Source organism: Gasterosteus aculeatus, chromosome 4 (assembly GCF_964276395.1).
Source record: "Gasterosteus aculeatus chromosome 4, fGasAcu3.hap1.1, whole genome shotgun sequence".
In the NCBI taxonomy this organism is placed as follows: Eukaryota; Metazoa; Chordata; class Actinopteri; order Perciformes; family Gasterosteidae; genus Gasterosteus; species Gasterosteus aculeatus.
Window position 1 is genome coordinate 34,677,610 of NC_135691.1, and position 23,841 is coordinate 34,701,450.

Sequence of the window (23,841 nt, forward strand, 5' to 3'; positions counted from 1 at the left end):
CCCCCCAAAGTCCCGATTCAGAACCCGACTGCAGCCGCCGGTATCCATCCGCAGCAGGTGATGTCGGGAAGAAGATCCGGCAGAACGCAGAGAGACGAATAATTAGGCAGAGTAGTTTTTTGTTTTTTCCCTCTCTGATTGGAGAAAACAGGCGAGGTCGTGCACACGCACACAATGTGTGTTACACAGTGTGTGTGTGTGTGTGTGTTCACATCCTCTCTCTCATCCGACTCCCCACAATCCCTTGCAAACACACAACGCACACACACACACACACACACACACACACACAACAAGAGAACTGGGCGTATAATTTGATCCTGTGCTCTTTCCTCCTCTAATGAAGCTCTCTGGCGGTTTGACTGACACCCGGCTCGTTATTTAAGTGTGTGTTTTGGCCAGGAGGAAGAGGAGGAGGAAGAGGAGCAGGGGGAGGAGGAGGAAGAGGAAGAGGAGCAGGGGGGAGGAGGAGGAGGAGGAAGAGGAGCAGGAAGAGGAGCAGGGGGAGGGAGGAGGAAGAGGAAGAGGAGCAGAGGGAGGAGCAGGGGGAGGAGGAGGAAGAGGAGGAGGAGCAGGGGGAGGAGGAGGAAGAGGAAGAGGAGCAGGGGGGAGGAGGAGGAGGAAGAGGAGGAAAAAGGGGGGGGAAAGTGGAAGCAAGGGAGCTGAAGGAGACGATATGAGGTTGAAAGGGAGGCGATGGACGGACGGAGGACAGGAGATGAAGACATGCTGGGGAGACGGAGTAGGGACGGAGGAAAGGAGGACAGAAGGGAGCCTAAAAGGAGACGACGACAGCGATGAAGAAAGAAGAGGACAGGGAGGAAGAGTCGCTGCTGGTAACAGTGGTGCAGGAGTGTGTGTGTGTGTGTGTGTGTGTGTGTGTGTGTGTGTGTGTGTGTGTGTGTGTGCGTGTGTGCGTGTGTGTGGGTGTGTGTAATTGCGGGTCTTTTGTGCCGATAATGTTCTTTGAAGACACACAGCTGATAATTAGGAAGCGTTGCTCCGCGGACGCCTTTCAGCGTCGGCTCATAATGGCCGACGCCGCTGTCGGCTCTGACCTCCTGGGACGGGGAGGAGCGCGGCGTGCACGCACACGGTGCACACGTGCAGACGTGTGCACGTGTGCCGCCCTCACACGGAGAAAAAAAAACAGAAAAGAAAGATGCACAAATCGCTGCGTAAACAAGCGTTTATTAGCGTATGAATAGCAAGAGCTCATGAGCGGAACAGACGCTGCAGCGCTCTGAAGGCCGCACGAGGGCTGCAGGTGTGTGTGTGTGTGTGTGTGTGTGTGTGTGTGTGAGGCGCACACACACACACACTTCCTGTTGACAGAGGCAGACTCTTAGAGGACTATAATTACACAATGTGGCGTCCCGGTACGCTGCGTCCGTTGTTGCCTCCCCCGGTTGCCACATGACAACGGCGGTTCCCTCGCCACGGCGGCTGCTCAGTGCCCCCCCCCCCCCCCCCACACAGCTGAATATTTATGAGAGGATGAACGGGCCCGCTGGAGTATCTGCCTCCTCGGTGGTGAGTTATCAGTGTCAAAGCCTCCTTCCTGAGCTCTAATTTATCCCCTAGTGAGAATGAAAACGTTTCCCGCAAACGCCGGCGATGGAAAGTGGCCAAAAAATACGAAAATGCAACGTGGCGTCGCTTGGGCGGCGATGAAGGAAAACGCTCATTGGTTTGGTTTACCAATACTTTGGTTTTTAGATTTTATTTCATTGTTTTACCTTGGAAGGAAAATGACCAGCAAAAATGAAATCAGCCGGTCAGCTGATCGCGTCCGGCAGCTCGCAAACGATCGAACCGCGTTCGCTTTTTCTTTCTTTTTTTTTAGCTCTAAAGTCTCTCAGCAAACTAGACGCCGCTGGAGGAAGGTACGGAATAAAAGGATTCGTTAGAGTCTTCGTCCCCCCCACCCGTCGTCTCCCCACCTGGCGTCTGGATCCCCCCCGCCCCCCCCCTCAGCCCCCACACTGTCACAGCGGGGAAAAGTGGGAATGAAATTCTCCCCGGGGATTTTAATTGTGGGAGGCTGTGCTGGTGTCAAGCTCGCTGTTCATCCATTTTTCATCCCAACACATGAATTATGAAGAGCTGCTAATGATGAGGAGGGGGGGGGGGAGGGGAGGGAGAGGGTGGGGGGGTGCAGAGAGCTGGACGGCCGTTTAGACATCTTTTCTTCCTTCGTGTCTTCACACTCTGTCTTTTCTCTCGCAGGAACGATTTCTTTGTCTCTGAGCGACACAGGATCAATCTGAGGACAAGACACACACACACACACGCACACACACACACACACACGCACACGCACACGCACACGCACACACGCACACTGTGTGGCAGGTGAACATACAGCGGCTCAGGAGGGACTTACTTCTTTAGGTGGGATTCAGACCACTGACCTGGAACACATTGGGTACTGAGAGAATACAACCCATTACACACACACACACACACACACACACACACACACACACACACACACACACACACAAGCTTTTGTTGCTGCCGTTCTGGGCCCTTCATTATGTTCAATAATAATAACGATTGATCTCATAAAACCTGCTGATTTTGTAGATTTATTATTTTCTTTTGCAGGTTTGCATTTTATTTCTAGTGTCTTTATTATTCTTATTATATTATTGTTAAATATGTATCTAACTAATAATAATCTAAACCACATTATATCTTGTTATTAAATTGTTTAATTTATGTAATTTATATTTTTACATAGTTCCATATTTTTGTAATGGTTTTAATGAAATGATAATTAAAACATTAATCACAATAATTCTCCATTATTTATTTCCATTATTTATAATGACTAGTCATATTTCTATAATTTATTCATTATCTTATTTTTTATTACTTATTCATACACCACGTTGTCGCTCCCAAGATGGCGTCGGCGACAGAGGTTACCACGGTTACCTGACCTCTTTGTTCAGTTGACATCGCCTGTAAATCAATCCACACACACACACACACACACTTTATCACGTCCTCCTGAAACACACACACACACACACACAGCAGCCCCCCGGGGGGGTTTCTGAGACAGTGGAGTGTTTCTTCTTCCAGCTGATGCTCTCGTGGGGGGCGGGGGGGGGGGGGGTCTTCTTCACATTCCATTACTTCCCTAAAACAACAAGAACATTTATTCCTGATGCATCATTTGCTGTTGTTCTACATTCATGGTAATTCTGTCCTGATTGCACGCTCGCTCTCGCCGACTCCCGGAAAGACAAAAACCCTTCTCCTACCGGCCGTGATTAATCACCGCCGCTCGCTCGCTCGCTCGCTCTGGAGCATCGGCGTGATTACCGCCGCGGCGTGGAAGACCCCACCGCGCGCTTTGCTTTCTTAAAGCACTTGTGTGAGCGCAAACCCCCTCAGACACACCGTGACGCGGCGGCATCTCACCGCCACATCTGCTGCTTCTGCACATTTGCACATTTCTTATTTTCTGCATTCAGACACATTTTGTGTGTTTGTGTGTTTGTGTGTGTGTGTGTGTGTGTGTGTGTTTTGGGAGAGGGGGGGGGGCGGCTTGCTGGGGGGGGAACTTCTGTGACGATTCAGGCGTTTTTTTTTTCCTCGTATTTTTGAGAGGCTCCAGATGGCTGAGAGACAGGTGAGCCAATTAGCGAGTCTCTCTACACAGCGACATCATCACAACGACACACACACACACACTCAGGCCGCTGTGTGGTGTTAACACCGGCGCCACGAGGCTCTGATGTGTCTCTCAGGCCGTCGATGATGTCGTCGTGGATATGAAATTGATTTCGCAATACGAACGATGACGGATGATCGTCTGATTCCAGCTCGTTGCCGCGGCGGCCGGCGACACGCGCGGCGCCCGTAGTTGCGGCGCGGCGCGACCCAGAAAACCCGGCATAATGGGCGGATTTGAATTGATTTGCTTTGCGTGTTCATTCGTTCTCCAGGAGCCAGAAATATTCCAGCGAAAAGCCTCGATGATGTTCATTATAATTCTAATGAAGTCTAAATCTTCACAAAGGAGCAAAGAGAGCGGCGGGAAGGCGGCGAGTCTAAACACAACAACGGCGTACGTCTTCCTCCCCCTCTCTCCCCCTTCATCCCTCCTTCCTCCCCCTCTCCCCCTTCATCCCTCCCTCGTTCCCTTTCTGCTGGATCTCTCTCACGTCATTCATTTCGCTGCTGATTACTGGAGGTGGAAAATGCCCATTTCACCGCCGTGGCAAACACACCCCGACCACAGGCTCCCTGGCACTTTTCTATTTGCCAACAGCAACACACTTATTACGATTCAACGCGCGCACAAACGTACACTCGCGCTTGTCACTTGCATGCTCCTGTTTGTTTGTGTGTTTTTCCTTTCGTTGCGTTGGATAATTGAGCGGCCATGACGGCTGCTTTCCCGCCTAATGGAAGGGGGCAAATTAATCTCCCCGCGCTAATGTCTGCAAATGGAACAGGACCAGTGCCTCCACCTCCACGCTCAACCGGCCTGCAGCGAGCGTGTGTGTGTGTGTGGCGACGGATATGACACATTTGTTCGACTCAAAGTGCATCTGAAGGTACTTTCTGGACTTCTGACGCTCTAGAAACACTTTGCGTGGTTGCCGATTCAGTTTTACGGCGCTCTGGCCCCTAGAAACTCACTGTATGCTAACGGTGCTATGCTAACGGCGCTGTAACGGTGTTAGCCGTTGGCGATTTAAACAAACCACCCGGCCCCCGTCGGCTCCACCCGCCATTGAAGAAACCCCCACCCCCCCCGTCAACACCACCGCGGCGTCGATGGGCTCCTGCCTCCTCCAGTAAGCCCCTTCCCGCCGATGACCTCCGGGGACAATCGTTGATTACGCGGCTCCGTTCTCAGCGTTTGCCCGTCCTCGGCCTCCGGAGAGAGGGAGCGGGAGATAGAGAGTCTCATCTCTCCCTGGAAGCTCTGCCGTCCGTTCTCCGTGACCTTCTGGCCCGGTTCCCGGTTCACGCCCGACACCTCCGCCGCGCCGCTTCCTCCCAGTCCCGTGATGACGTCGTCAACGGCGACAATATGTCCACTCATTTTGCCGGGTGGCGGCTGGACGGGCGGCGTCACGAAGTCTCGGGAGGCGCCGTGCTACCAGAGGAGATGAATTCTTCACACCGCGAGAAGCTGATTGCCAGATCTTGTAACTAATGCAACATTTATTTCTCGTCCCTTTCTTTTCAAACTGCGGAGTCAAGCTTTTTTTCCTCCTTTTCTTTTGTTCGTCTCTTTGGGGGGAAAAAAAGAAATCTAAATAATTGATCTGTTCTTTTTTTTCTTCCTCCTGTACTTAGAGGGAGAGTGGAGAGAAACGTAACGGAGGCCGACAGGAGGAAAGGCAGATGAGTGTGTGGAGGGAGGTGGGTTTCTGAATGGGATGAACGTGAGCAGCATGCTGAGGGGAGTAAGAGAAGGGAGTAAAAAGGAGGGCGGCGGGGTGGACAGGAGCCAAAGAGGAGCCTGCTGACTTTTGGTAATCCCCCTTTTATTAAAATGAAGCCAAGCCTGGCGGAGCGTCGGCCCGCAGACGCGCCAGACTCGCCCCCGACTCTCGAGGCCCACATCTGCTTCACTGGCCCCGCCCTCCTTTCGCCCAACGAAAGCCCTGCCCCAGGTCCGGCGCGCCCCTGCGGACTACGGACGTCTTTTTCGATCGCGCTTGAAGTCGCCGCGCAAGAGCAAAACGCGCCCTCGCCCAAGCCCTGCGCGTTACCATGACAACCCCCCTCCACGTCACTCTTTGCCCCCCATGTAGCCAATGGGCGTTGACCTTTCACTGTCGCAGCGTGTTAGGGAGCGAAAGATACATAGAGAGAGCGAGACGGGGGGGGGGAGGGCGAGCGAAGAGGCCGGAAACAACAAACACAAATAGGTCATTAAATTGTAAACACAATTTACAAGAGACAGAGGCTGTTACCGTGTGTGTGTGTGTGTGTGTGTGTGTGATGTCACAACCTGGCAGGAAGGCAACTAAACCTGTAAAATGGAGCATTTGAAACCTTTGGCTTGGACTCTCTCCATCGGCGGCCCTCAGCATGTGCACAGAGACGGGCGGACGCCTTCGCAGAGGTCCTTGTTGGGACGGACTCGTCCCGAGGGAGCGGGACGGGACGGGACGGGAAAGATCGGCCGATCCAAAGCGCCAGGAGTCACTGATTAGCTCACGAGCGGAGCAAATGGCGATCAGACCTCAGTCGCCGAAGGATAGAAGCTCTGTTTACATGCAAGTGACTGGTCGAAGAAGGCCAATCCGCTCAGACGCCGCAGGCCGGTAAAACCTGGCAGATGTTTTGCAGGCCAATCATTTCTTTTTAAGAATATTCAACCTTTGTTTCTTTCTCGTGCTTGATTTGCTGCTTTACGGGACAAAGAAAATCAAAAGCCGATGAATGTGAGACGTGAGTTTGAGGGTAACTAACCGCTGGTTTGCTCCGCTGCCCTCGGATTCCTCGCAGAGAGAGAGAGCGAGCGAGCGAGCGACTAAAGGGCAGCGCACACAGGCGGTGTCACTTAGCATCCTGTCACATGTCACGCTGGACGTGCTCTGCGGGCCGAGGGAGTAATCAAGGTACATTAGCCGCTGAGAGGAGTGACAGTGATGCTTTTCCGCTGTGTCACGTCCTGGAATTACTGGCGAGAGAATGGGGAGGGGAGGGGGGGGGGGGGGGGGGGGCACGGCCCAGATGTTCCCCACAGGGGGCAGGAGAGGGGGGGGTTTCATGCATATTCCTCCGCTTTCCTCTGGAGCGGTAAACTTGGTTGTGAAAACTGGAGTTTGTTTAACTACTTCACCGGCGCTTTCATGTCGTGAGTGTTTTTTAATGCATAAATTCTGTCGGGTGCGGCTGTAAAATCTGCCGAGAAATGAGCTGGATGACAAATCATCGGCCGTCATTGTCGGAACATTTGTTTGATTGCATATGTTCATTTGAAGATCCACTCACTGCTCTTTTCGCGCTTTAAATTCGACAAACAATAAGCAACATATGATCGCTGCAGCGTCTGTCCGAATTGGATCCGTTATATTTCCTTTTATCGCGTTTTATTCACCGCTCTTTGTGTTCATCAGGATCAGGACGAGACGCCGTGCAGCGGGAGGCCGGTAGGCGGGAAACCGGTAATCGGGTTGGAAGTTACCAGAAGTTCCCCTCTGGCGTTTGGATGGCGGCGGCGAATCATTCACGGATTCGATTGTTGTTGTTTTTCGGCGAAATGCAGGTGTTTGGTGAAAACGTTATTTGAGCATTTCAATGAAGCTCACGTGCAATCCGTAATCTTAGCTCTCCCCCACCTGCCAGCTACACACAACACACACACACACACACACACACAGACACACACACAGACACACACACAGCAGTCACATCCACACAATATGCTCTAATGAAGCTGTTCTCCTCTCTTCTTTCGTCCGTGGCTCAGTGAAACATGCATAAATCATAATAAACAGAGAGATGAATTTTTAATCAGCAGCTCCCTCCCTGGGTCTTGAGCCCCCCCCCCCCTCCCCCCCCCCCCCCCCCCCCCCCCCCCTATGGGGAGGAGCGGTGAGATGTGCCAGGTATATAGATATATATTTATATACAAGTGGAGTTTGGCAGCGGCTCCTTCGGGAGGCCTGCTCACCGGGACACGCCTGTCCGCTCCGTCTCTTCCGGGGACGCGGCGGCGAGAAACGCCGCCGGCCTGGAGGCTTGGAGTCCACGGGACGTCTGGGAAAAGGAGGACTCGGTCAGCCATCGATCCCCCCTGTTGCTGTTAATCAAGGAGCACATATGAAAATGTTTTGTGACCAAAGAACAAAAGCATTTTTTAATTCAGGGGGCGTGAACGACGGGACGGTTTCTGGGGATGACGTGATCTTTTGGTTTGGACGAAGCCCATTGGAGGAGCGCTTGGGAACGCGAGGAACGCCTCCAGGTGGAGATATTAAACATCTGTATAACGTTTTGGGCTTGTTTACTCTCTTAATGCAAACTTGGCCTCTTTGCATCGGTTGCCGTTGATCTAAAGACTACCTCATAAAAACTTCATGGGTGCCCGTCCCTCACTCCACAACTGGGGGGGTGAGGAAGGGGGGGGGGGTCAGGCTCTTCTGCAGCTGTAGTATTAGACTCAAATAGGCCCAACAACACAACAACATGAGCTGAGCTGTCACAGGGGATTACTTCAGCTAGGAAAGCCAGCGGGGTCTCCACTGCTGGCAGAGAGGGAGAGAGCGGGGGGGTGAGGGCGGGGGGGGGGGGGGGGCAAGGCGGGGGAGACAGAGATGCAAAGAGCACAAAAGAAGAAAGGGGGAGTGAGCGCAGCTTCTAGCCCAAAAGGGAGCGTTTGTTTCGTGAACACGTGTGATTTTGGAGCACTCGGCTTTGTGCGCCCCCCCCCAGGACCCACGGGGGCCGACGAGCTTCTGTTGAGGTACACACACACACACACGCACACGCGCACACACACGCACACACACACATACACACGCACGTGTTCGCCCCTTTCTCCTGACTCAGATGCTGCTTCCACCTCATGCGGCGTTGCATGGTTTGTTTTGAATCAACAATAGAGTTTTTCTTATATATACGGGGGGCGGGTAGGGGGGGGGGGGGGCAGGTGCTGAGGATCGGTGAAGGTTCTGATTGCTCCAAACAGGTTGAAGCATGCTTCCTGTCCGATGGCGGCCGAGCGGAAGCATCCGGCCTCAGTGTTCGCGGTGCTGAGACGAGCTGCTAAAGCTGCAATATTAGGAGGTGGAATTCGACTGGACCATCAACAGTCCCCCCCCCCCCCCCCCCCCCCCATCGTCATTCACCTTTGACATCAGTTGCATTTATTTACGAACAACGGCGTTCATCACAGCGTTGTGTTTGCCCTTCAGCTCATTTGCATTTTTAGTCTTATTCCTCCCACGCAGCATGAATATGCATCGCGCCGTCTCGCTCCTCTGTTTCTCCGGTCGCAGCATCTCGCGGTGACTTTGAAGCTCCTGCAGATAAGATTCCTCATCCTGAAGTTGTGAAGACTATTCTGCGCTGTAAAAAGGTACTCGTTAATTCACCTGAGGCGCTCCTGTGGTCATGGATTTGTTCTGTGTCATCGATGGGGGCGGGGCTTCCGCTGGGCCAGGTGATGTCAGGTTGACGTTTTCTGTCAAGCTTAAAAAATGTATCGGCCGATGTTCTGAGCCACAATCTGGTGACAGTTCAAGGGTTGTTGCTTCTTTAATTTACAAGTATGAAATGTGCTTGAGATGTTTAAAGGTTTCCAAGGCCTTCACCTCTCAAGCATCTCTAAAGACTGAATCATTTGGTTTGTTTCGCCGCAGTAATCGTTAAAGAGGACCGAGGGATGGGACGCTTCCCCGTACGTGGAACCCCTAAACCAAAGCAGGCCTCTAAAAGCCACGTCTCTGTTATTTGTTTCCGTTTCATTCACTCAAACCGTCTCATTTCTTCCGTTTTTACACACAAACGGGAACGATGACGGATGATGATATCGCGTCTGAACTCACCTCCTGTTGCATAAAAGATACAGAGACAAGCGTCTGCTGCGCACCTGATCGTGGAAAACAGTCATGCTGAGGTTGACTTGTTTTGCAACGAGTCAACATATTTCGTTGATGTTTGCAGGTAGTAATTTATTGCACCGTAATTTAGCGACGGGAGTCGCTGAATGCTTCATTGGGTGACAAATGAAAACGCTTTTGAGGCATGCACTTCATTTGCAATTTCTCAACAAAAAATATCACTTTGAACGGTTTCTGCAGCCGAGCGAGAAACGAGGGGGACATTTTCCAGAGTTTTAGCCGGTGAGCGGCCCGGTGGGGGACGTTCTCCCTTCCACGTCTCAAGTCCCAAAGGGCTCCATCTCCTAAAGCGCTCATGTGCTGCGAATGCGAGCACCAGATGAAGAGCTGGAAGTGGAAGTTCATTGATTTTGCACATCAACAAGATGGAGTTGTTTGTGTGAAGAAAGCTTTCTAAAGAGAAATAGTGCCGTTTGAATGTCTGCACCGCAAACAAGGACGGGCAGAGTTTTGCCCACGTGGCGTTTGGGCAGACAGGGAGGTTCCATCGAGCTGCATGGAAGGAGGTCGACTCACCAAAGAGAACATCTACCGTCACTTTAGGCCTGAGTGGGACGGCCCGTGTGGGCTGGATGCTGCTCACGGTGCAGGGGAGACCCTGTGAGACCTGTCTCCGTTTTACCCCTAGACTACCCTCCGCATTTTCCCGTCCTCTGGGTTCGCTGGCGGTTAAAACGAGCGTCCCCTCCCACTCGCCCCTCACAGTGCGGCCAGCTAATGGTGCGGAAGATATTGGTCTCCTATTACAGATATGACCGTTGGTTTAGAGTCACTGCCTCTCCCTGCCATTTAGCCAAATGGGTCAGGGCAATGGGCGTTTTACGGCCTCCTGATCCCCCCCCCCCCTTCCCTCCAACCCTCCTCCCCCCAGCCTCCCGTAAATCTGCAGAACCTGCCACCGGTGGGAGCATCATCTCATCTTTTCAATCCAAGAGTGTCAGGCTGCGCTCGACACGACTTTAATACAATGCATGGACACACACGTACAGGAAGTGGCCTCCTGTGAGCAAAGGAGTGGGGGAGGGGGAGGTGGGGGGGGTGGGGGGGGGGGGGGCACTGGAGCACGTGCAGATCAATACTCGCAATCATCCAGGTGGCAACGGGCACAGGTTCATCGGCCCCTGATTCACACCACGCTATCATCACCTCGCACAAATCACACAATCAAGGTTGGGAGGGGTGGTGGGTGGTGGGTGGTGGGGGGAGGGAGGGGGGGGGGGACGGAGCACGGCGGCTTGCAGGTACATGAAATGTGTGAATATGTGTGTGAAATGAATTGAAATGGGTGTGAAAGTACATCTATTTACAGGCGGATGTGCACGCACCTCCGTGTATGTGTGTGTGTGTGTGTGCGTGTGTGTGTGTGTGTGTGTGTGCGTGCGTGTGTGTGCGTGTGTGTGTGTGTGCGTGTGTGTTCGAGCGTATTTGCAAACGGTTACTTTTCATTGTGTGCTTATAGCAATTGCTGCCGATGTGTTGTATTCCTCCATTTTCTGAGTGTGTGTGTGTGTGTGTGTGTGTGTGTGTGTGTGTGCGTGCGTGTCGGTTGTTATCAGAATGACACCATCCTGCTTCTCCTGCAGCCCCAGAGGATCAGTGGAGCTGCACCAGTTTCAAATGAAAATAAATGAGAGGCAGTGACCGCTACTGCCTGGGTCCCACTTTAATGAGGAAAGGGAGCAGCGAGGGAGGCGGGAGAAGGATGAGGGGGAGGACGTTGGTGGTGGTGGGAGGGGGGGTTGGTCAGAGTCGGTGGTTGAAGGTGCCGGGAGAGAGAGAGAGGGGGAGAGCAGCGGAGAAGGGAGGGGGGTGATGATGAATGGAGGGGCCTCTCTCTCTGTCACCGATGCGATGGCCAATTACAGTGTGAGCGCGCTCCGCCGCGCCGCAGGTGGAGCGTACGGCGCTTTGAGTGGCCGGAGAATATCTCCTCCACCCTCCATTTGCATCGAGAGGAGAAATCGGCCGCGCGGCGTCCAACTTGGAGCAGCTTTCTGCGGAGGGGGGGGGGCCACTGTGCCATTCATGTCGCACACCGTTGTAGGTCTGACTCAACCATAGAAGTGTGTTTTCTACACGTAGATAGCGGCGTGTCAGCTGTGAGGGGAACCAACAGAAAAATGAGATGTGGGCGCGTGTTTTTCTTAATCCCCTTGTTGGTGAGACACGGCGTAGTGGGACTACAATTCCCTGCCTGTGTGCGGCACAGAACGGAGGATGAAATAGGCAACTGAAAGCTTTTATACGCCGGTGAGACACTTAATTCACCCAATGTCACCGTTGGACATTTCCATTTAAACCGCATTATTACCCATTTCCCGTGATGTGTCTCCTGGTGGGCTGCCCCTTTAAGAGTCATGCTAACACGCATAGCGCTATGCTAAAGCTTTACATCGCTTCCATGCGCGACACCATCTGCTGGAAGGCTGCAAAACACAACAACCGACAAAGCTCCGCTTGATTAGATCCCCCAAAGGTCCCACAGGAGGAACCAGAAAGAACACGGTGCTCGGAACCCAAACCGGGGCGAAGCCATCTGGCAGAGAGGGGGGGGGGGGGGGGGGGATACGAGAACCCCCCCCTCCTCCCGCCGCCCCCCCCCCCCCCGCTGAGGCAACACGTTTCCACTTCAGCGCAGCCGAGTCCAGTCCGGTCTAACGGACGACGTTAAAACTAGCAGACAGCGGCACAGCGTATAGCCGGGAGGCCTCTTCAGGGGCAGAGGACATCCAGTGTGTGTGTGTGTGTGTGTGTGTGTGTGTGTGTGTGTGTGTGTGTGTGTGTGTGTGTGTTTAAGTCATGTCGAGACCACCGGTGCAGACTTTAGTGTGTGAGGGTCAGTGAGCAGGTCAGGAGGCTTTTGCTCGACAGTGTTCTACTTGATCAGAGTGTCCTCCTGTAAAGCAGAGTGTGTGTGTGTGTGTGTGTGTGTGTGTGTGTGTGTGCGTGCGTGCGTGTCTACACGTACATTTAGGTCGGCGGTTGTTTAACCGGTCAGGATTCACACCCCTCCCTCTCACAGGGGACGTTTGCTCAGGTGTTCTTCTTGGATCATAAAAGTGTACCATTCTACTGCAGATGCAACTGTCTGTCCGGTCAAAGGTGATCGTGATGATTGTCGTCTCCATGGTTACCGTGCAAATAGGACCTGCCAGATGTTTGATACCTTCACCAAAGCATGATGGGAACCTTGTTCGGTCTTCAGTCTGGGGGCTCTCCGCTCGACCGAATAAGGAAGCAGTGGCGAGACCAGAGGAGGTCGGGTCGCCTCCATCATCCTTTCATTGAGGGGGGGTTCCTCTGCAGACACACTGATGGAAATACCTTTTTCCTCCCCGGAGTGATGCGAGCGGCGAGGAGGAGCGCTCGCCGCCGGGGTCGGTCTGCTGCGGGCTCCTCACATGTCCACTTAGGCTCAAACGCAGCTGCTTGCTATTCTGAATTATTCATGACACCGCCCCCCCCCCCCCCCAATTAAATATGCACGTGTGAAAAGCTGCCGCCATCAGCTACCCACAATCCTCTGCTCTCCAAACATAGAGTCCTGGATAATCGGCTCCAGAAGAGAAGGGGAGAAGGGGGGGCGTCGCTTTTTTATCTGCTCTGAAGAAACACCTATTTTCGGACCCGTCGCCTTTTCCTCACTCCCCCCCTCTCCTCCCCCCCTCTCCTCATCTGCCCTCCCCTAATTCCCCCTTTTTTCAAAATGATCGATTTGTATTGTTCGGCCAGCTGAGGCCCCCCCCGTCCCGTCCTGTCCGCCCCCCTTTCCCACCCCTCAGCCCGCGGTGAGAAAGATGAAGACAGAAATAACTAGACAGAAGGAAGAGGCGAGACAGACAGAAGACGGGGGCAGCGAGCGAGGGCGGAGGGAAACACAGGGCCCTCGGGCGAGGAGATGGAGAGACGGGAGATGTGATGGGTGAGGGGGGAGCACAGCCCCAGCAACAATGGGAGGAAGTACACAACGTGTGTAACGTTCACCGGCTCTGAGTGAAAGCTCAAGGACGCGTCTCTCTCTCGTCCTCCTGGAGGGGAAAAGTTGTCTCACCTGGTCTCGGTTTATTGCTCATCCTCCTTCTTCTTCTTCTTGTGCTCAGAATATGGCGGCGTGCTGTCGGGCTCTTTTAGTTGTCAGTGTGAGTGAAGGAAGACATGATTGGTTTTGGGCTTCAAGTCAATCTAGAGGGTCGGTGTCTCCTCGCGTCGTTTTATTGAAAGTCGTAATAGAAAATGTTTTTCCTCATTGTTATGGTTATAAAGTGGGAATGTAGAAGAAAGACATGACCAGATAGAAAAAAACCTATGACCCATTGACAGGCTGATAATATAAACTATTCCAGCTAAAGTTCACAATTCACTAAACGTAACCTGCTTTAGTATAACTACGGCTGTTTGCGTCCTGGCGTCTTTCTGTGTGTATCACATGCGCACACCAAGGTCTGTGAGTAGTACTTTCTTCATCAATAAATGGCAGCCTTCATTGTCACGAGGAGAGCGCGAGGTCAGGATTCCCCCTGCACAGACCTCGCTCTTCACGTTAAGCTCACAGTCAGCGCGTCTTACATGGAAGGAAGGTAAACATTTAAAGCCACTTGAAAACACTTTTTTCATGAGTTGTGTTAAATGCCTGTTTGGTTCAACCAAATGGATTTATTAATGAAATACTATATATTGCATTCAGAAAGTGCACAGGGCCGAGGTAACATGAGCGTGCTTTTTAAAACAACAACTCTCTCTCCTTGAAGTGCAGAATGCGGCGTTGAGTGCACACGGAGCGGCACACATGCTAACCAGCACATGCGTTGCATATTAAATGCAATATTAAACAGCTGCAGCACAAATTGCATATTACATCCGCCGGTTTCACATGACTATATGAAAAATGATTGATGAATAGATACGTGTTGTAAACATGAGAAAAAGGTTTGGAATTTCGAAGCAAACGAGGAGATTTGATGGCACGACCCACACGACAGTCTGAAACACCAGCTGACACGCCAGCTCACTCTTTACCTCCTTACCCGTGTTAGCCATCATGATTGTCATTGGAGTTGCATGGAGCAGTGATGGTATCGTAGAATAGTATTGTTTGGTAGAATGGTATCGTATGGTGGAATGGTATTGTATGGTGGAACGGTATCGCATGATGGAATGGTATCGTATGGTGGAATGGTATCGTATGATGGAATGGTATCGTATGGTGGAATGGTATCGTATGGTGGAATGGTATCGTATGGTAGAACGGTATCTTATGGTGGAATAGTATCGTATGGTGGAATGGTATCGTATGATGGAATGGTATCGTATGGTGGAATGGTATCGTATGGTGGAATGGTATCGTATGGTGGAATGGTATCGTATGGTAGAACGGTATCTTATGGTGGAATGGTATCGTATGGTGGAATGGTATCGTATGATGGAATGGTATCGTATGATGGAATGGTATCGTATGGTGGAACGGTATCGTATGGTGGAACGGTATCGTATGATGGAATGTTATCGTATGGTGGAATGGTATCGTATGGTAGAATGGTATCGTATGGTGGAATGGTATCGTATGATGGAATGGTATCGTATGGTGGAATGGTATCGTATGGTGGAATGGTATCGTATGGTAGAATGGTATCGTATGATGGAATGGTATCGTATGGTAGAATGGTATCGTATGGTGGAATGGTATCGTATGATGGAATGGTATCGTATGGTGGAATGGTATCGTATGGTGGAATGGTATCGTTTGGTAGAATGGTATCGTATGGTGGAATGGTATTGTATGGTAGAATGGTATCGTATGGTGGAATGGTATCGTATGATGGAATGGTATCGTATGGTGGAATGGTATCGTATGGTGGAATGGTATCGTATGATGGAATGGTATCGTATGGTGGAATGGTATTGTATGGTAGAATGGTATCGTATGGTGGAATGGTATCGTATGATGGAATGGTATCGTATGGTGGAATGGTATCGTATGGTGGAATGGTATCGTATGGTAGAACGGTATCTTATGGTGGAACGGTATCGTATGGTGGAATGGTATCGTATGGTGGAATGGTATCGTATGGTGGAATGGTATCGTATGGTGGAATGGTATCGTATGGTAGAATGGTATCGTATGATGGAATGGTATCGTATGATGGAATGGTATCGTATGATGGAATGGTATCGTATGGTGGAATGGTATCGTATGATGGAATGGTATCGTATGATGGAATGGTATCGTATGATGGAATGGTATCGTATGGTAGAATGGTATCGTATGATGGAATGGTATCGTATGGTAGAATGGTATCGTATGATGGAATGGTATCGTATGATGGAATGGTATCGTATGATGGAATGGTATCGTATGGTGGAATGGTATCGTATGATGGAATGGTATCGTATGGTGGAATGGTATCGTATGATGGAATGGTATCGTATGATGGAATGGTATCGTATGGTGGAATGGTATCGTATGATGGAATGGTATCGTATGGTGGAATGGTATCGTATGATGGAATGGTATCGTATGATGGAATGGTATCGTATGGTGGAATGGTATCGTATGGTAGAATGGTATCGTATGATGGAATGTTATCGTATGGTAGAATGGTATCGTATGGTGGAATGATATCGTATGGTAGAATGGTATCGTATGGTGGAATGATATCGTATGGTAGAATGGTATCGTATGGTGACCGATCCCTGGGAAGAGCCTGAGTCCCACCCACGCCGTTCTCTTACGCTGCTGTATGTGTGCATACCGTGCAGTTCTTTTTCTTCTCCCAATGACCCAGATACTTATATTTTTTCCCCGGAGAGCCGCCTCCCTCAGTCTAAGGGAGGCTCATTATTTTACTGGAGTGCCTCCCCTCTTTCCTCCTGCCGAGGAGGGAGGAAGTGGGGCAACCTGGTGCACAGCGGTGCGTATGAGCCCACCCCGGTTCCACAGGGATGCATTCCGGATCCACACAATTAAAGCGGCGTAAAATAGAGTCAGCAGAACTGCAGCAAATTATGGACTGCTTCATTATTACCTGGCTATCCCCCCAAGCGTAATTGCGCCTGTCCAAATGTGGCCAATTCATTTGCTTGTAAATCAACGGGCCGTTATTAAGTCGCCATGCTTGGAGCATGTGTGATATTCTGTCCTCGCAGTCTACGGTTTAAATGCTCTGAATCACGAGTGTGCGATCAGGCCCAAAGCCGCTCTGCATTAAAAAAAGCATCATGCGTGGGATCACGATTCCACGAATCAATTTCATAACAATGTTCTAGTTTTTAGCCGGGCAACCTTCCATCACGGTATAATGTGAACCAATATCAAGTAGCATCTATATGGAAATATATTTATTTCACCCTGTGCCGACGCTCATGGTCCTAATCAGTGTATGGATATTTTTTAACTTAACAAAAGCAATAAACCTCGTTGAGATTTTAAAGGATTACATTTTTTAGAGCAGCCAGTCCACGACAGAGAGCAACAGCGATGGGTTACGGGCCGACAAGGCGAGACCATTACAAACCAATTTATTATGGATGTATTGTTGATAGGAAGTGGATGTACAGCAACTTTTGTGAGAAGCAAATGGTCTGTTTTGTGTTACACTGTAGCAATATTTAAAAATGAGCAAACTACTAAATTAAAGCTCCACTGATGGCTGAAGGTGGTTATTTATAGCGAGGCTGCCTCTCATGATACCAGAAACATAATGGTTTCCATCCCGCAGTAAAAAGGATAAATAAGTGGATGTGTTCTGTTTAAATGGACGCTGAAGAACATCTAAATAATTCAAGCCACCATCCAGTTGAATGAAGATTGAAGAGGCGCGCGTCCTCGTGCCGCGGCCGAGGAGACCTAACAGTTAAAAGATGAGCGGCGGCGTTGCGCGCCACGCCTCCGCGGCTCGCCACCGGCTCCCTCAGCACTCCGTGCGGCGCGCCGCGTGCAGCAGCCGATTTTTCCAGACAGGACCGGCGCAAAAAGAAGCGAATGGGGGAGAGGAAGAGGAGGAGGAGGAGGGGGAAGGAGGAGTATGTGACAACTGCTGGATGCAGATAGAGAGCGCGCGCGGCTGGCTACACTGCCTCTTGGGGAGGCCCGATCGGCTCCTGCACCTGTCCCCGTCCGTCTCCGTGTCCGTGTCCGCGGCCAAGGCGCAGTTTGGGCGAGAGCTCCTTTTTTGTATCTATCCGGCAGAGCGCACAGAGCGCGCGCGCACACACACACGCACACACACACACACACACACACACACACACACACACACACACACACTCGGAGCCGTACGCACGCACACACACACACACACACACACATTTACCCAGGGCAGGCAGGCAACATGACTTCCTCCTACAATCTGGATTTCCTGCCCGATATGATGGTGGAGAGCCGCCTGCTGCTTCCCGCAGACAGAATGTGAGTTGCTCTTTTTCTTCCCAGCTTTCTGCGTGTGGTGCGCGGGTCTCCGCGCTGTCCGGTGGGCAGCCGCCGCGGCTCCCGTGCCGGGTGTGTGGCAGGAATCGGGCTGGTTGGGATTCATTCCGTGGGTAGAAATGTGCGGGCATCGCGCGGGCGCCCGGGGCTTTTTTTTTTCTTCTTCTTATCAGCTGCACAGACAGGATGGTGATGAATGAACGCCATTATGGGGAGGAGGGGGGGGGGGGTGTAAATGCCGCCCCCGTGAATGAAACCGTGTCAGGAGGAAGCGAGGGGGATCTGCTGCATGTGGTCAAAATGTTTGGAGCCCGTCGGGCACGCGCGCCGTGCGCCGGCTCCGTGCAAATGTCAGCGGGAGGAAGTTGCTCACGAGGTGCGGCTGCCGCCCATAGCTGGTGGGGACACGTAAAGACCCCGGAGTCCTTCCCTGTGTTGCTAAAAAAGATCCATTTCTACGGCTGAGGGTGGGGTGATCTCAGTCACATGGCGCCCCCCCCTCCCTCCCCCCCGCTGTTCATTCTCCACACTTTGGACACTTGGATGGAATGCAGCGGGCATCGCGGAGCGCATGCAGGAATGCATGGATGAGTGGTGTCCCGTGTGCTTCCATTGGATTTGCTGTAATTCAGTTAAACTCTGGAATTCCCTTGGCAGGGACAAAGGGAGGTTTTCATCCCCACATTGTGGTCATGCGGTTTCTTTTTTTGTCCCGCTTATGTCCCCTCCGCTCACATCCTGGTGGCTGATGGATCGTGTTCTTATATAAATATAAATAACACCTGAGCTGCAGCTCTTCTTTTCATCTTCTCCTGAAGGTCTTTTTCTGTCAGTGTACGGTGGGATGCAACATTTGACTTTGAGTGACTCACGGTGTAAAATAACAGAACGAACATAACGAAGTGTGCGTTTGTGTGTGTGAGTGGGAGTAGGATTCTGCACAAATATCACAACACTTACCAAAGCTCACAGCAGCTGGAGGTCAGCGTGTTTCTACATCGGATGCTGTGGAGTTCCACGTACCACAAAAATCCATGTTTTCATGGCAAACTCACTATTAGGCTGCCTCGGGCGAACCACAACCCATTATCATGATACCCCGTGTAGTACTGTGAAGTCATTATGTGTACTGCTACCGGCTCAGTATGATTCACTATAGTCATCTTAAACAATCTCTTCCCGGTATGAACATGCTCCATGGACGCGTTTCCACCAGGCCGGAGAAGGTCGTCGGCAGGCCGATGGCGCATCCTGCACAAACCTGCACTAATGAATCCGTATTCAAACCAGGATGCAACTTAACGCCACGGTTATAGAAACGACAATAAATGTAAACGTCGCTTCTTCTCCGGGGGACGTATAAAATAACCTCTGTGATACGGGGGCCGCGCACTTCGCCCCCTGTTGACTGTGGTCTATTAACCTCGACGCTGTAGAGATGAGACGGCGTCCTCACTAATCAGTGTCAGAAGAAGATCTGGGCTCCTCCTCCGGCGAGGAGGCGGACAGGTCCTTTGCGTTTACGAGGACACGCCCCCTGAACCCTGCGATTTAACTCAAAGTGATCTTTGGACTTTGTTGCATAACGGCGCTCCTTTCCTTTCCTTTCCTTTCCGCTTCATTTCCTTCATGTGGACTTGGCTGCAATCCCTTTCCATCCCTCGCCGTGTAGCGACCCCCCCATCTCCCCCACGACGACATCAGACTTGACAAATATCAGCAAAGATCATATGAGAGCCAAGTGGAACCAGCGTGGTGTCCATCCGTCCAGTCCCATCGGGGGGCCGCGAGCAGAAACGGAGCAGGACCTCCGCCTTCCAGTTTCCACTTCAACTCCCGAGTCCGAAGACTCAACTCGGGTCGCTCTGGGAAATATGTGACCCCCCTCCTGACCTCGACCCCCGCTGGGCTGGATCCCCATGTGGCGCAGAGCTCCGCGGCTCAGGCTCCATCGCGCCTCTGGGACAGTGTTTAGCCACGTCCTCTGAAAAAAAGGAAAAAAATGCACTCGGCAGTGAAATTCAAGGCAACGAGAACACAAGGCCGGTAACTTTCACAAGTACAAAGTGTTCAGAGGGAAGCCGGAGACCGGCTCCGCGTTCTGCTGCAAAATGACACATTCTTGTCAAGTGTGTGTGTGCACACAATCCGCCACAGACGATCCACTTCTTCTCTCCACGGCCGCCCTCTCGTCTCCTTCCTGTCCGAGCCGAGAGGACACAAATCATGAAGCCAACAGCTGAGAGGACGCACACACACGCGCACACACACACACACACACACACACAGAGGAGAAAGAAAGATTCCTTTTTATTTGTAATGTCGGTTTTTAGGCGGGAAACATTGCGCGGGATGTGCGACGTGATGGAGTCGTCTTCACGCGCCAGCGGCCGCCACGTCACCCTCTCCCGGACTCTGTGTGTGTGTGTGTGTGTGTGTGTGTGTGTGTGCGTTGTCATAATGATGAATTCCTTTGCTCTGCCGAGGCTCAGGACCGCGTTGTCTGAAGCCGCCGCCGCCGCGTGTAGGTGGTGATGCATCACGACTGCGCGTCTGAGGTGTCACTGTGTGTAGGTACGTTTACGGGTACGGGAAGCGTCTTCATCGGTCAAAAACTGTGAGTGTGTGCGTCTCTTTCTGCGTCTCACAGTCCACTTTAAAGGCCGAGGCGCGTGTCGATGTGCCTGCGCGGCGCTCCGAGCACCCGGTGAGTTGTGTGTCTGCTGCTGCCTGCCGGCACACGCGTCTCCCTTGATCTGCGCCGATGATCGTCTCGTTCTTCTCCTCGCTGGCGTCAGCCGCGATGCGTTCAAGGCCCTGAACCAGCTCCTCCTTTCTCTCTTGGTTCTAAACACCATTTCACTGATTTGATTCATTTGACTCCTCGGGAATGTTACGGAGAGCTTCTCCATCCTTCGCTCAGGGTTTTTGTTTGCAGTTCTTTGCTCATTCAAGTCAGGTCCACGTTGGCACAACGCACACAACACACGCACATTAATTGAGCTGTGCATAGACGATGTTTAGTGTGCGAATAAAGTGTGTGTGTGTGTGTGTCTGAGCATTTCATCACTTGGCCTTGAAAGGAATGAGGCATGCAGATGCTTTCAGTGCTGCATCCACGTTGCCGCCCACGCAAATACGCAGAATACACGCCACGTGACACGCACGCACGCGCGCACACGCACGCGCGCATCAACACAATCCGCGCGTTGTTCACATCATGTCCCTCGGGTGTCGTTCCGGGCAGAGAAATAACTGCATCCTGAGAGAGCGCGAGAACCCAGCCATGATCTCCCTTCTCCCCTCCGCCTCCCCCTCGCCTCCCTCCTCTCATCCTCAATGGCTCTGTGCAGTGGCATCACTCTGCCTTGCCAGAGGGAGAGCTTACCTCATGCATGTCTCTGTAGACACCCCCCCCCGCCTCCCCCCCTCTCCACACGTCCCCGCACATCCCTCCATTTATCCCTCTTTGGCCTGCGTCTTCCTCTCTTTCTCTCTGCACTCCCACTCTCTCCCCCTCTTTCGCCATTCAAGCGTGCTAAATGCTTTACCTCTGTCAACCCTTGAGTCTGAGAGGAGCTCATTATTGTGGCGAAGGAGAGGAATTTGGGATTAGGAGGAACATTCGTGGACTGAGGCTCGTGTTCAGCTGAAGGAGACGTCAGGATTCCAGAGAGGGGTCGATTTACCTGCGTTAACTAGTGGTTATTATTATCAAAGCTGGATTTCTTGTCATGAATCAACTTTGATGGACAATCTTTTCCTAGTTGTCGGTACTGGTTTTAAGTTTGGAAAGGTCCCACTGGTCGTACGAGAGGGTCGGAAACCATCTCAAACATCACGACTAGCGGGTTGTGGTTACCGCCGTCAGCAGGCATCGAAGGAATGTTGCATGCAGCCATTTTGAGGTGTCGTCTCAAGTGTTTTTAGGCTCTCTTCTCGTGTACCCATTCACACCGAGACACCTTTTCTGCATGAAACATAAGTGGAAGAAAGCGTCTCAGAAGAGCACAAAGTCACGGTACTATAATGTTGACATTTTGGGGTCAGACTTCATTATTTACCTGCAACAGTTGCATCTGGGGGTGTAAACACCGGCGCGCAAACGCATACAATCCCAGCGGGAAAGGGCAATTCATTGTGGCGGGATTTGCTGGTAAACACCTGCATTCAGCCGCGCCGCGTCGTGGTGCCGGATAGCCGCTGGCCGGTGACATCAGACGGCAAAGAAACCTAACGGCTCCGATCACATGTCAGCCAAAGGTCACAGAAAGGTCAGTGCCAACTGCTATCAGCATGCAGAGCAGCTCCTGCAGCACAAATCATTCCTGACAGCACAGCAGCTATTTTTGCTTTTTAGAGACCGTGTGTCCTTTTTTTTAATCTTTTGTCATTTTAATTTAAATGAAATAGTATTTTTTTCCTCTTGCATTTTCACTTCAATAAATATTGAAGCCTCTCTTGATCTGTGCTTGTTGAAGCAGAACTTCTGTCATTTCTGTTTCTATTCATTTAAAATAAATCCTAATTGTGAACAGGGAGGTCTCAACACACTAGACACGTAGTAGGCGATGATCATACCGGTGAAATTCAACAATTCTGGAATCCCGATTTGGTCAAAAACCATGAACCCCACATACTTCATCATGTTCTAGCCCGGCTGCTCCACGTCCCATGTCCAAGTGTCCCCGAGCGAGACACCTAATTGCTCCCCGGGCAAAATGTAAAACCATGGGTTAAAAATGCAATGTAAGTCGCTTTGGATAAAAGCATCAGTTGACATGTAATAATGTAATAATGTAATTACTTTTTGCTTACTTTTACAAAAGTATCATCAATCCTCGATGACCCACTACAAGTTTCCCCCCAAAAACAGCATTTTACTAGAGACGTGAACGCATCGCCTTAACTTTAGCATTTACTTTTGCCCAATGGCCATTTTTACTGAACAGAGCTTGAACGCGTCATAATGTTACCCAGAGCTAGCTCACTGCTAAACCCAGCTGGATGGCGGCTTTAAATCTTCGTCGCCGTGCGTGGGATCATTGTGAAGCTGCGAGCCGGAGAAGAGGCAACTTCAGTCAGCCGACGTGATGTTTGAGGTAGAAACCTGCAGGCTGTCGGGCCTGATGCCACTTGGTTTTCTCTGTGGGAGCAAATGGGAGAGAAACGGGTTCTGATGGGGTCAGACTGTCTGTTAATGCACCATTTATTCTGTGTCTAACCTTTCAAATTTGAGTATAAACTTCTAGCTTAAGTGGACGAACCATATTCATTGCTGATCGAATTGGCCAATAAACTCCTTCTATATTGGCCTGTTTCTGTAAATCATATTTAGGGGGAAACCCACTCAATAGCATTCGATTTATCGGATATTCTGTGGATTTTTATGGTCCAAAGGTTATGTTTTTAAAAAAGCTTCTGAGTCGGCCCCCCCAGAGCTCACACTGTGCTACACCCCCCCAAAAAAAGATCTCAGTCTGACTCTCTTCATTTCCATCTGCTTTATATGGACACTCCAAAATATACACACACAACAAAAACCACAGATATCCACACACGGCTGCAGAGCTGTCAAGTCTAACCTTGACTCGCACAGAGAATGAATTGTAATGCATGTGGGGAAGTGTGGGTGGGGGGTTAAGAGGAGGGGGGGGGGGGGGCATAAACAGGATGTCAGAGAGCTGCTGCTCGTCTCGGCCCGACCTACCTCTGTCTTCCCCGCCGAGTCTCTCTCCGTTATCCTCTCCTCTCGCTGGACCACGATAGTTGCCCTCCGTTTCTCACCAAACGGTTCCCGGCAGCACA

General features: G+C 51.3%; 1 protein-coding gene across 50 annotated transcripts in view; it reads left to right on the forward strand.

Moving 5' to 3' along the window:
- The window catches only part of celf2 (cugbp, Elav-like family member 2), a 115,918-nt gene that overhangs the window by 26,359 nt on the left and 65,718 nt on the right, over positions 1 to 23,841 (forward strand). For 11 of the 50 annotated variants that reach the window (XM_078101327.1, XM_078101353.1, XM_078101344.1 and 8 more), the window contains exon 1: positions 17,489 to 18,015. The exons of the other annotated variants lie outside the window; for them this stretch is intronic. In XM_078101327.1, the coding sequence (XP_077957453.1) occupies positions 17,939 to 18,015 (77 nt within the window). In that variant the 5' untranslated portion in view covers positions 17,489 to 17,938. Of the gene's footprint in view, positions 1 to 17,488; positions 18,016 to 23,841 lie in introns of those variants that run through there. 50 annotated transcript variants of the gene reach the window in all.